This window comes from Parasteatoda tepidariorum, chromosome 1 (genome assembly GCF_043381705.1).
Source record: "Parasteatoda tepidariorum isolate YZ-2023 chromosome 1, CAS_Ptep_4.0, whole genome shotgun sequence".
NCBI lineage: Eukaryota > Metazoa > Arthropoda > Arachnida > Araneae > Theridiidae > Parasteatoda > Parasteatoda tepidariorum.
The window spans coordinates 26,433,207-26,447,273 of record NC_092204.1 but is presented as its reverse complement, the minus strand read 5'-3'; the positions used below and the strand labels follow the sequence as shown (position 1 = coordinate 26,447,273).

Genomic DNA, 14,067 nt, shown 5'->3' with positions numbered 1-14,067 from the left:
TAGTTTTTGTTTTGGTCTACTCAGAAAAACCGCAAATTTGTTGGAAAATCTACGCCGGATAAAAGAGGTTCGGATGATAACGTTTACCTTTTAAATGGATGCTGTTGTTTTGAGACATTACAAAACGAAACAAGGAAAGAAAAGAACGATGACATGCAGGGAAGGGGAGAAACCGGTTGTTTTCTGCCAGGTGGCTAATGTAAATAAGAGTCAGCTGTTTCATCCCCTTCTTATAGGGAGAAAAGTTCTGGTTTCTTTCTCCTGGTGCAAGGTTGCTCATTCCCCCTCCTCTACTATAATGGATTGTTTTGGTTTCACTTTTTCTCCTAAATTTTGAAGGCACTGCTTATATTTAGTTACTTAATGACTTGAACGCTCATTTGGATAAAGCTGTTTTTCAAAGGCTCTGTCACCACGTGAAATAACGTTTTCTTTTTCGAATAATATGCTGTTTTCATTGCTAATGTGGGTTTAGCAATATGACTGTTATAAAGTCAAGTGATCTTGATCTTTAACTAGTTGTTTCGTCTCCATCTCGTGGAGACAAGTTCTGTTGCAAAAGTTTCTCTCCGTGAAGGGGGGGGGGAGAACATTACACCGATGTTGACGAAAATGGCACAAAACGTCATTAGGATGGAATGACATAGTTGTGTGGAAAAGTGCTCGTGATTAAATTTTTTAACATTTTAAACTGTTCCTACATTGCTGCATAATGTTAGCTCGTTGAAATTTGCTAAAAATAATATTTAATTAATTTAATTGGGACAATTTTTAAATTATTTAACTTATTTGTGTGGCCTAAAGTCTTGATAATTCTTTCCGTTTTATTTATTAATTTGAAATCATGTATTACACCGTGGCTTTTTTTTCGAACCACTTTTGCGAAGAAAAATAAAAATAGTTTAAGTGTCTTATACTTGAAGCAAATCTATAACTTTTAACTATTTATACCATTTTGCCATAAAGAATTATCTGGACTTAAGAAAGGTCAAATAACTAAAATGATTTAAAAGTTATTAAACTTTTTTAAAAATCGCCAATGTTTTGCGACATTTTTCCACCTTGACATAAATTATCAAAATCAATGCCTTTTTCTTATTTTTTCATTTTTTTAAAATCCCAGTTAATGCAGCATTGGAGTAAGTTCTAAAATATTAAAAAATCAGACCACAAACGCTTTTCATTTTCTCAAAACAGCGACTTTTCTCCAAATTGACGTTTTGTGCCTTTTTCAGAATATACATAAAGGATTCTGGCTAAAGATAGGCCAAGCTTGACCGAATAAGCATGTGCAACTGTTGCAATCTTACAGCAGATTTGCAAAAAAGCCTCATTTCATGCGACTACACACTTCGAAAAACAGCTTTAAAGCGGCGAATTGCCATTGAGGAGGGTAAAAGTTCTGCCATCTATGCAGATTATTAACAGAAAATGTGTGGGAGGAGTTAGGTTCGAAGTCCAGTCTAGTGACCTGCCTATGTCGCCTGGGGTACCTATTATTGAGGGGGAGGGGGCGCCCATGTGTCGCAGGACAAGTGAGACTCTTGATTGCAGTTGGGGAAGAAACAAGACCCTCTTTTGTCTTTCCATGAAGTGGTGCCCATATTACATGTTGACATCTGTTGGAGACAGTGTTCCTAATCATTTTCAGACACTTTTCTTTCACTGCTTTTCTTATCTCTGTAATTTAGGATATGGAAAAAAGTGATTGTTCCACATTTGTTTTTTTATTTTGTCTCATTTTAATGGTACCTTTTGTAGGAGCATCCAAAATACTTAATTGTTTACTTTTCCGTGATTTATTTATCACGACTCTTTATTTTCTTTCTTCTTAAGAGGTCTTTACTCTCGCCATCTTGGATTTCTGACTAAATTTTTGATTGGCATTTTCTCGATTTTTTATTTATTTATTTATTTTTTGATGATAGTGTCTTTGACAACAATATACCTTTCGGAGCTGTGGTGGCTTAGGGGATAGAGCGTCCGCCTCCCAATGAGGTGAACCGGGTTGAATCCAGCAATGGCTGGTCGATACGACTTCCGCACCGGCTCGCACCGACCACAGTGCCAGCGTAAAGTATCCTCAGAGATAGACAGACGGTTCATGGATTAAAATCCCATTGCCGTCAGACTAACCAGAGATGTTTTCGTGGGTTTCCTCTCCATGGTAACGCAAATACGGGTTAGTTCCATCAAAGAGCCCTCGACAAAGACGTATTCCTCCTAATACTTGATCCAGGAGTTTCCCTTTTTTCTGGTTTGGGTTCAAAATTACACGGCTACGGAGTTTAACTTTGGACCATGACCAAGGTCAACGTTTTTTCTTCTCCACTGCAACATACACTGTAACGTCTTTTTTTTTTTTTTTTTTTTTTTTTTAATTNTCGTATAAGAACGCGTACCCCCGCTAAACTGTTCCCGTACCCTTAGGGGTACGCGTACCACACTGTGGGAAACACTGGCTTAGGGGATAGAGCGTCCGCCTCCCAATGAGGTGAACCGGGTTTAATCCAGCAATGGCTGGTCGATACGACTTCCGCACCGGCTCGCACCGACCACAGTGCCAGCGTAAAATATCCTCAGAGATAGACAGACGGTTCATGGATTAAAATCCCATTGCCGTCAGGCTAACCAGAGATGTTTTCGTGGGTTTCCTCTCCATGGTAACGCAAATACAGGTTAGTTCCATTAAAGAGCCCTCGACGAAGACGTATTCCTCCTAATACTTGATCCAGGAGTTTCCCTTCTTTCTGGTTTGGGTTCAAAATTACACGGCTACGGAGTTTAACTTTGGACCATGGCCTTGAAAATTACATGTATCGTAATATACTGCCGAATTGAGTAAATATCCACCATCAGTTTATTTGTGAAAAAATAAGTAAATAAAAAGAAATGAAAATATGATCAGCCCCTTATAATTCAAGATAATATGAATCTGCCCCTTATAATTCAAGAGTCTCAAATCAGAACCCATAAAAAAAAAAAGAAGACATTTTTGGTTACTGAAATTGTATGTTCTAATTTCTACGAAAGTATAGTCTGCACAAATTAATTCTCGTGTGTAAATTCGATCCCTTGAGTCCATAAAAGTCAAGGTCAATGTTTTTTCTTCTCCACTGCAACATAATCGCACTGTAACGTCTTTTTTTTCTTTTTTTCTTTTTTCTTTTAAATGCGAGAACTGAAATAATTTGAAAGTAAAATAAGTGATTGATCAATTTTAAATCTATATAAAGGATCGTGATATTGTTTGAATTCAATATAAAAATGTACTTAATCATTCTGAAGAAATGTTTATTATTTATAGCTTAATGTCGACAAAAATAAAGTGTTGCACCCGTTACTTTAAATATGTATAGATCAAAACAATAGATAAAAGCAGCCAATTTAAATAGGATTAAATTGTAATGATAATTAAACTCAATATTTTGGAGATAATTGATAGTTTTCGAAATGTAAGTAGTTTATTTTGCATAAATGATTATAATTGCTTCGAAATAGCCACACAATATTTTCTTTTTTTGAAAAATTTTTCTTTGGTGGCATCTTATCAATAGTTTTATTTCACTTTAAAGCAATTGTCGGTTTATAAATAATATTTATTTCTCTTATTTTCTTTATTTTTTATCGTTAGTCAGTCACGATCTGACAACCTTTTCAATCACTTATAGTGAGCAATACATGAGTAATACTTAGATGAACGAATCAAAAGTTACGTCAATGACTGTAAGCAAGTTATTGACGTAAATGACCCCGAAACAGTTGAAATATTTTTTTAAATATTTTTTTTTCCTACTTTGTTTTTACTCTTCCCTTTGCTCAAAAAGTAAACACCTGGTTAGCTCTACATAACGTATACAAAAAGTGTGCACGGTTACAGCTAGCGCATGACTCACCTATGACTGTTTTGGATGCTCAATCCTCCAAGGTTGCCCTCTACAGGTGGGGGAGTCGTCGGCGAAAATTCCCACGGTCGCAGTTTTTCTTTTTAACTGCTATAAATTCAGTGGACTCCCCCACCTGGAAGTTGAGAGATCTCTAGTTTTGTGTTCCTCCACTATATCACCATTCTTTTTATCCTCTTTTGAAAGATGTATTAGGGGAGGGGGATTGTCTCGAAAGAGGGGAGGTTAGATGGCAACACCTGCCTTTTTCGGTTAAGGTGAAGCATCTCTGAGGGTTTATTTCTGCATTATTTCGGTTACAGTAGCTCTGCATTGTAACAGAATCTTATTAACTTTTTTTTCTTTTTTGCTCTCTGTGTTCGAGAATTAATGGAAGGTTCTTATTAAATTTCAATGACCGTTTAAACGGTTATCATTATTATATCGTCGCTTTTTTGTATTATCTATACTGTGGGAAAATTATTAAATCTTCGGAAATAATCGTTTGATATGATGCAGTAGGATATATATAAGTAATTGTTCTACACTCCTCGCTAGCATTAATGGAATTGTACTTAATTTAATCTTATGGTAATTTTTTTTTCTTCATTTATTTAAGAAGATTTAAGATGACTTCATCTCTCCAGTAGATAAATTTTTCATAAATATGAAATCATTTATTTGGTTTTAAAAATAAACATAAATATCTTCAATTTCAATTTGCAAAAGAAGTATCGTGTAAAAAATTAAGAAAAATATCATTGAAAAATATTAAAAATAAATAATATTAATCAAATAATTTTGTTAATGATTATTGTGTATTGTTTAAATTTGTTATGTATTAATGAAATGTATAATACTAATTATTGTTGTATTTAATTAAATGTGTATTATAAATTTTTTCTTTATCCTCCGATAATCAATTAACTCCATTAGGGGAAACGGATGTAATTAAATATTCAAAAATTAGAAAGTTATTGATATTTTTAATAATTAATTACGTTGATCATAAAAATTCTCAATTGTTGCTTAAGAGGGTTCTTCTTTCTTAAAATAACTTAATATTAAAATTCTTGTTTTATTATCATTAACGATTGAGGGGGCTTGGAGACAAACAATGATAAATCACACTTTGAAAATGTTCATGAAAATGCGAGTTTTTTTGATGTAGACATGTATGTATCAATATATATGTTAGTACATATCTATCGTATTACATACATGTTAAATGTGGATGTTCCTAATACTTAAAGTATTTGTCTGGAAACAATACAAAGGGACAGCTAAATGAAGTAATCTTAAAAAGGTGTCTTATCACTTCATATTGCTCTTATCTGTCCGAAGCCCATTCATGTGTTGGCTTTTAAAATAAAGGTTTTTAAATAATTATATTTTTTTATTGCTGTTGAATTTTTTTTCTCACATTCTAATATTAATCGATACTACGCATTCTAAACAAAAACATAAATAAATAAAATAAAGTTCATAAAAAGAAATTGAATTGGTTAGTTTAAATTGTATTCTATGTGTATAGCAATCTTATTCTGTGATCGTTTTGAAAAGAATAGATTTTCCAGCTTTACATTACCTTATAATATTCCACTATTTAATAACATTCCACTTTATTTTGCGTGTCAATAAATGTTATTAAAAAATACTGCACTTTCTCACGGCTTTCCTGCTCTGATTATGGTTAAATATCAAAAGCATCGTTCGTAAAATGGGGAATACATAAAATTTTGATGGGGAGGCGAGGGGAAAAATAACATTGTTTCCTGAAACACCTGATTCAACGCTATTGTTAACACCATTTCTATTATAAAGAAAGCTACCTTTGGTATTGTAAACGGTAAATTGGGTTGCAACGGTTTATCGGTATTCGCTTTAGTACCTATTTTAATAAAGAGATTTATGGTGCTTTTTTTTATCATAGGGACTTGATTATTGTAAGTATATGTATGGATTGCTAGTGTGAGTAATTTTAATGCAAAATTCAAGCGTTATTTATTTTTATTCAGTCGCGTATTTCTTTTATATTCCATTTATTTTAAAGTTTTCAAGTAAACTACCAAAAATTTTTAGATTTTGTTCTTTTTTTTAAAAAAAAATTCTCAAAATTGAAATAAATTAGTCATTGTTGAAAATCATTTTTCTCACGAATTGAATTTAATCTCATTTCAGTAATGATAGACATGCCAATTTGTCTCATATTTAGAAAATAATTTACCATCTTAATTTTATTAGTTGCGAGTAAATTTAATTATTATTCATAGAGCGACTATCTTATTACTAATAAACTAATTTCAATTTTTATTTATTGTTATTCAAAAGTCTATTAAATGATATTATCTGAACAAAAAAGTTTTTTTTAACAAATTTATTTTCTTGATTTTTTTAAAATTTTGCATTTTAACTAGCTGGCACTAATTGTACTGATATTTCTAGCTCGTTAGCGCTTGCGTCCTTTCTAACTTCTAGTTAGGATGCAAGTGCGTCGTTAGGTGCAAGGCACTTTTTAACAAATTTATTTTCTTGGATTTTTTTTTATTTTTAAGTTTTGCATTTTAATTAGCTAGCATTAATTGTACTCGTACTAGTTAGGTGAACGGTATTTACATCCTAACTAGATATTTGAATGTCTATTAAATGATACTATTGGAACAAAAAAGCCTTTTTTTTTTAAATTTCACTTTTTAACTATCTAGCACTAATTGTATTGATATGTCTAGCTCGTAGGCACCTGCATTCTAACTATTTTCTTTGCGCTTGAAATGTATGCACTTCGTTTGCTTCATAAATAAATATATAGAAACATGTTTCGAACACTCGAATTTAAACTCTCATTCTCAAGACGTGAATGAAGAAAACAAAACAGATCCAATAAAGAAAAACAAAGTTGCCAACGAAAAAATTAAAGCTCTCAACTGATTAAATACAAACAAATGTTTTTTGTTGCGGAGATGTTCAAGGTATTCGATGCCCCAAGCGAAAGAAATATTGCATTTAATTGAATGTTTTCATACTTGATTTATATTCGTTAAAAGATATGCATTAATCGAGCTTCAAAAATAAGTGTCACTAAGAGGCGACTCAAATGCCAATTTTTCTCTATCTTGTAGTGTAATCAAACGCGTGACATGTGCAGTTTATCTTGCTGCCCCAGAAAAAATAAACTGAAATTAATCGTTTGTAATTTTTAATGGAGTATCGTTTGAGACTTAAGAGGGAAAAAATGGCGATAGTTCTTTTAAGTGAACTTATCAATGGGTAAGCTATACTTTAAAACAGAATAACTGCATATCCGCGTCTTTTATCCCCTCCCCCTGATTTTTCCCTTTCTTGATCAAATAAACACTTTCTTTTTTTTTCTTTTTTTTCCTGAGTGAAGACATGGACGTTTAATAAATGACATAATCGCGTTTCACCATCAAAACATCTTGAGTGACAACCGTAACGATGCAATGAAAAAAATATATATACATCAAGAAAAATAAGTGCTAGAGAAATGAGAAAAAGATGTTCTAAAACAATTTTTTTTTTAATACTGACATTTAATATATTTATTTGTCAATCCGTATCTCCTTTCGAAGTTTAGTTCGCTCATGCATTACATGCTCTATCCATTATTTTTTAGATTTTAAACCTATTTTTTTAAGAAAAAGAAGAAAAAAAGATATTTTTTCAAATTACTTAAATTTTTTAACTGTTCTCGTACATATGTTACCGTGAATGACTACCGAAATCAAGAGAATGTCGACTTTCACCGGTGAATGTCAACAATCACATAGTCGCTTTGGTGAATGTCCGAAATATTTGTTATATCCGATTCGATATTAATTTATTCGTTGATATTATATTTATTCGATATTTTAATATCTGCGGAGGATAGATTGGGATAAACATCAGAGTTCGGAGTACTGGTTAAATTTTGTTAAGCAGTGGCACTGATCCTTAAAAAAACATCAGTGTAGGGTATACCAGACAGTGGCACTGACCTTTAATAAAAACATTGATGTAGAAGAGTTCGTGGGTTCGATCCCGCCGGCCGAAGACTCCCCTGTAGTAAATTGTGTCTGATACACGTTAAATCTGTCGAGTCGCTAAGTTCTCCATGTTCCCATAACAAATCAATACCTCTGGTGGTACTGATCCAGGAGTTTCCTTGTCTTCTAGATTGGTTCAAAATTACAAGGCTACGGAGTTGAACATTAGTAGTAGTAAACCCAAAAAAAGTGGGTCTGCTGTTCAACGACGGCTTTGGCACTTAACTAGACCTATAATATATATTTCGGACATTTACCAAAACAACCAGAAATTTCGGTCATTCAGAGTAACATATACATTGATGCAAGCGTGGTATTTTTATAAGACAGAAGATAGTTGAAGGTAGCGAGTATGCTTTTAAACCTAGCCCATGAATAGCTAGTGCCCCTTGTAGTAAATGTTTTTTTTTTCTTGTCAAAATATATTTAGGGATAAGCTTTAATCTCTTTATCGAAAGTCCTTCAAAAATAAAGAACTGTCAATAGTTTTTTTGTCGACATATCACGTCATTAGCGCTTAATGAAAATTCTTGAATATTTCATTTCTTGTGTGTGGTTTAAGATTTAAATAAAATAAATGTTTGTAATTTTAGTAACTATTGAATTTTATCGAATGACTGATATATTTTTTTCTTTTTCAGCAATCAAATAATGACAGATCATCTTTCAACAATAACCGGCCAGTATTTAAATTCTTCAAAAAATTCTAGACTGATAGTGTGTGTGATCCCATTGACTGATATTCTCTTCATAAAACATATTTTTCATGCAATCATTGAGGTATTAAAACATTTGTATTTTCGCTCTACACAAGTTTTGCGAACCGAAACTGAAGAAAGAAATGGTTCATCAGTGGAAAAGAAATTAAGAAGAAAAAATGAAAAAAACTGTTACAATTAAGTCTGTTATAATTGTTTAAACTGAAGAAAATATGTTAGAGAACTTCGGATATTCTGTTATTGTATTTGCTATTAATTATATAAGTTTTTGTAATGTTTTATATTATCATTATAGTTCCAATTATTAAAATTTATTGTATTGATTTAACCATTTGTAACATTTTCTTTAAAGAAATAATTTTTCAATATTTGTTGTGTTTTTCAATTGTTTTTGATAAGTTGGAGAAAAAAAGTGTAATCCCATGTTTTAATATAATTAAAGCGAGGATGACCTACGGTTTCTTCTTTTATCTGAGCAAAACTGCCTAGATTTTCTTTTTTCTTAATGGCAATACTTAAATTTCAATTTATATTTGCATAGTGTTTGTTAATTTACTTTACTTCATCTAATTTTAATATGAAAAGAAAAATTCAGCATTTTGAATATATATTTGTTGGAAACTTAAATCATTATCTTTCGTCGATCTCTAAATTTTATTCTAAATCAATTTTTTTTTCTTTCTCACGACCAAAGTATTTACTTGCCAAAGAGATTTCATTTGAATACACACATTTTGTTGCTCAATTTTTGTTCCCTTCTTTCACTGCCAAAATATCTCACTTCAATTAATAAGTACCTTTTGTTAAAATGAGTTGTAACAACGACTTAAACATTACTAACTACATCCTCTTAATAATAATTAGGACTAAGAATTCTTAACAATTTTACGGAAATTTAATGATTGTAATAAAATAATGACGTTTTTCTGTGTATGTTTAGTTGTTAACCTTAATAAAACCTATAAAAATTGCTGTAAGTACAGTGGAGTCTCTCTATAACGAAATCAATTGAAAAATTCGCTTTAGAGAAAATTTCCTTATACGGCGGTTATAGATTTGTGCAACCATCCATTTAAGTAAACGTTACAGAATGTTTAGTAGGTGTTATAAGTTAAAAAATGTTTTGACTTTTCATTAAAATATTATAAATTTATTAAAATCATTAGTTTTTTATTGTAATAATAAAATAAATGTTCAAAAGTTAAGACAGCTCATCAATTAAAAGAAATTTTCACATTTTTAAGAGCTAAAAATAGTCTTGCTTTGTTCTATATTTTGCATGGGAATATAATAATACATATATTATAGTTGTTAGTCTACTTCAAAAGAGTAAGTTACATAATCTGTTAACTTTCCTATTCTCTTTTAAAGTTGAAACAAACTTCAGAATTTCATCGAAAATGTTGAAAAGTTGTAAAATACTTCAAAATTCGTTGTATGGAAACACCCAGTTCGAAGAATATTGTGAATTTATTTTACGTTCTGGATGAAAATATCAGATAGAGACATTCTCTTAAAGAGATTTCGATGTAGGGAGACTCTACTGTATATTTTTACATTATTTTTTTTAACTAGTAAAATATTTGACGAGTAAAATAATTAATTTTTGATAGTAATATTTTTTTTTTTTTTGAAAATGCATTTTCTTTATTCATTGGTAGTTTTTATTTATTTATTTATCATCTGGCATCATTATAATATAGATTTGTATTATCTGTATATTTTCATTAATATATGTGTGGCCTCTTTTATTAACCAAAGCTAAATATAATCATTTATTTTTATAATACAAATAACAGTACAGCTTGTGCATGGGTTTTGTTATTGCTTATGCTTTTAGTTAAATTATAGATTTTGCTTTAATAATTTATTATATTCCCAATAAAAAAAAATCATTTTGATTAAAATTATCATTATTTACTTTGAAGTTTATTATAACATATTAACCATTTTAATAACATTGATCTTTTTATAAAAAAAAAATTATTAGGAGTTCTTAATAATTTTGCTCTCTTAACTTTTTCAATATAGGCAATTTGATTGTAGGAATTATTATTTTATTATTGATTAAAATTCTGGTTATTTGATTTTTGCTGTTTTAATTGACTTTTTTAAAACAAGTAGTTGTGACTAATTTCTGCTAAAAATACTTTTAAACCTTTCCAACTCTTTTTAATAAATATTATACAAAATATTTGTTTATGTTTTATACTTGAGTATGCTCAATTTTTTAAGTACTGCTTTGCTCATTTTTTTACGAAATATTTTTATGCTTTTAGTACTGATTGCTTGATTTATTTTTGTATATTTTTTCACTATATAGCCCTTCAATATATTAAAAAATATTAGCCCTTTAAAAAAGATGAAAAATTATTTCTAGTTAAAGAAGTTCCAATTCTAAATGTAAGGATATACTTACCACACGAATAATAATATAATAGAAAAATTATAAATAAAAAAAAGAGGGAAATTCAAAAATAGGGTGTTATAATTATACTTTATAGGGTTAAATTAAGATAAACTGCTATCGTCATTAAGTTCACTGCTATCTCAGTTTTTCGGATTAGTTTTTGTTCTGTTAGTTTTAAATTTGTATTTTGGTGGTATTATCATCACATATGACTAGCGATTCTTTACTTAATTTATTCGAACAAGTTCTTATACTTTACCTTAATTTTTATAATGCATAATCGATATCCCGATTCTAACAATTTTAAGATGTTGGATTTTTAAAAAATTCATTTGGCGATATTTGGCTCGATATTTCACTCATTTCATCGTAAACATCTGTTGCTGGAAAGGTGTTGTGAATATTGCAAGCAATCAAAACTGCCTTTTATCATATAAATGTTAGCACATTTGCTAACTTCTTGGTCACAAAGCCCAAGAAACGCACAATGTTTCTACAATCAACAAAAAAAATACTTTTTATACCATATATAAAGTGAAAATTTTCTGAAATGAAGCAAATAACTGTAGTGGTAGATAAAATAAAAAAATTTTCAGCTCCTACCCATACACTGATAGAATAATAGTTCTGATCCTATCCACGCCCTGATTGCCTTTGTAAGATTGCTGCCATATGTTATATGTTCCTGATTCAAATTGTAAATAGTCTTTAACTATTTTATTTCGTTTTTTTATTTGCTATTTTTCATATTTAATCCAGAAACCTTACTAATCTAGAAATTTTTTTCTATTCACTTGTGTTTGTGCCTTTTGCCTCATGCTTGTTCATTTGCTATTGTTGTGAAAAGTTTGCAATAATTCTTTGTAATTCATTTTACACTATATATATATATTATATACATTTGTATATATTTTTGGGTCTGGAAACATGACTGTGAACTTTGATCTCAGCATTGTGATAATCGTAACTGTGTTTATAGTCAAAGATTTCCAAACTTTTTATATTTTTTGTGTGCATTTTGTTACGTTTAAGCAGGAAAATAATTATTGATTTGAATTCACTTATTTTTATATTTATTGCTCATTTATACAAATAAGTGATAAGATTTATACAGCGGATATATCATAAGTATTCGTTATAACAATTAAAATGCTGAATTTTAGCAATAAAGAAAAATGGCGAGTTACTCTAGATCATTTTTATGAATGATTCGCCTCCAGGTTTATTTGCATTGATTGAAATCGAACTTTTTTTTAAAAAAAATAATAATAATTAATTCTACATTTATTAGAATGTGTGAACGAGATTACTTAAATTTAATAAATTAAAGGTAGCAATTTTGTCACAAATATTTTTCAAATGCTATATATTAAAAAAAAAAAGAAGTTACTATTTGCGAAAACGTTAAAAAAATTATCACTGAACAATTAATTCATGTCATATTATCTTCGTAAACATAAAATAAATTGAATTCCATTTGTATTTTTTTATTGCTTGTAATTTAAAAAATTAACATGCCAATAGCATCATTATGTTTTCCAATATTTGTGTATTAAAATACTTCTTACTTGTATTTGCTTGTAAAAAGTGTAGCATACGATTGGCTTAATCTCCCGTTTTCACCTCGGATGATAATATTTCGCCAGTTAAATGACGTATGATTGCTGAAAATCTTTCAGCCAATCAACGAACTGGATCTCTTTATCACTTGGCGAAAGTTATCACCCGATGTGAAAATCAAGATAATAAATTAGATTTTGTGGCCTAGCGGTTGAAAGTAATGTTGAGTATTAAGCTCATATATCTGGTATATATGCTGTATTAATTACTTTTAACCATGATTTCGGTTTATCTGAAATGTTTTATCAGATAATGTAAATTTTTGTAAATACTAAGAAAAAATTTTTAGCGCGTGTAGTTTTTCCCCCCTTTCCGCTAGGCTCGTAACTTTGCTGTGTAAATACCACTATTTTTTATTTGTTCTCTGTGATGGTTTTTTTTTTTTATACATAGCCTTTGATATAAATATATGTATATATACATACAATATCTGATAAGTATTGGATTCTGGATGTATTCTAAAATATTTTTGTGCTGTATAGAGAAAAAAAATTAAACTGTTCTGAATAATGTTAAACGGATTTTATATTTCTTCGGATATGAAAGTGTATGTGAATTGATAAAAATAAAATTATTCGTTTTTGCAATTTGTTGTGGTCATTCTTAGTTTTTATTTTTTTTATTTATTTATTTTTTTTAATTATCGGAGAGGAAGGGATTTAATACTTTATGAAAACTATAATTACAATATTCATAACGTGTGTGGTCCGCGACAGGAAGTCTGGAGTCAGTTTATAATTTTTACGTGACTTCATATTTAATAATAAATTTACTCCAATATTTTGAATGGTTCTATCGGAAAAAGAAACTATAATAAAAATGTTAAAATCTTTAAAAATAATAAACTTTTTCGATTTTTAGAAACTTGAGGGAACATTTTTACTGAATCTGGTTCGATCGTTTTGCTTAAAATGCACCCATCAAATTCTCAATATCTAAATAAATATTTTGTAAGAATTCTTTATTTTAATGAGAAAGTTATGAAAAAATGTTTTGAATGAATGTTGAAAAATGTATATTAAAATGAAAACTTCGTTTTCAAAATATTTTAAGTCGGCACAAAATCTTGTGTTTATAATAAATCGAGAAATAAAGAATATCTCAATTCTTTTAAGAGTAAAACCGTTTAAACTCTGTTTTCGAACGATGTTACAATATCATCTTAGCAATCTCAAAAAACTCCCAAGTCTGACCCAATCTGAAAGCATTAGATGCACACATCGCAAGCCTATTTTTGTATGTTATATGGCGTTGAACAATTTACCCAATATTGGGTTTACGACTATCAAAGTTCAACTCGGTAGCTTAGTCATTTTTAACCCAAACCCTGAACACAAGGGAGGTCCTATATCAAGCACTGAACCAAACTGCCATCGCGGAGGTCTGTTGAT

The 14,067-nt window shown here is 29.8% G+C and overlaps 1 protein-coding gene across 1 annotated transcript in view; it reads left to right on the top strand.

Annotated features, from left to right (window-relative positions):
• Positions 1–13,263, top strand: part of LOC107456506 (uncharacterized) — a 73,621-nt gene extending 60,358 nt beyond the window's left edge. Inside the window, exon 4 of the mRNA XM_016074380.3 lies at positions 8,569–13,263. Within this exon, the coding sequence (XP_015929866.1) occupies positions 8,569–8,637 (69 nt within the window). The 3' untranslated portion in view covers positions 8,638–13,263. The remainder of the gene's footprint in view (positions 1–8,568) is intronic.
• The last annotated feature ends 804 nt before the right edge of the window (positions 13,264–14,067 follow it).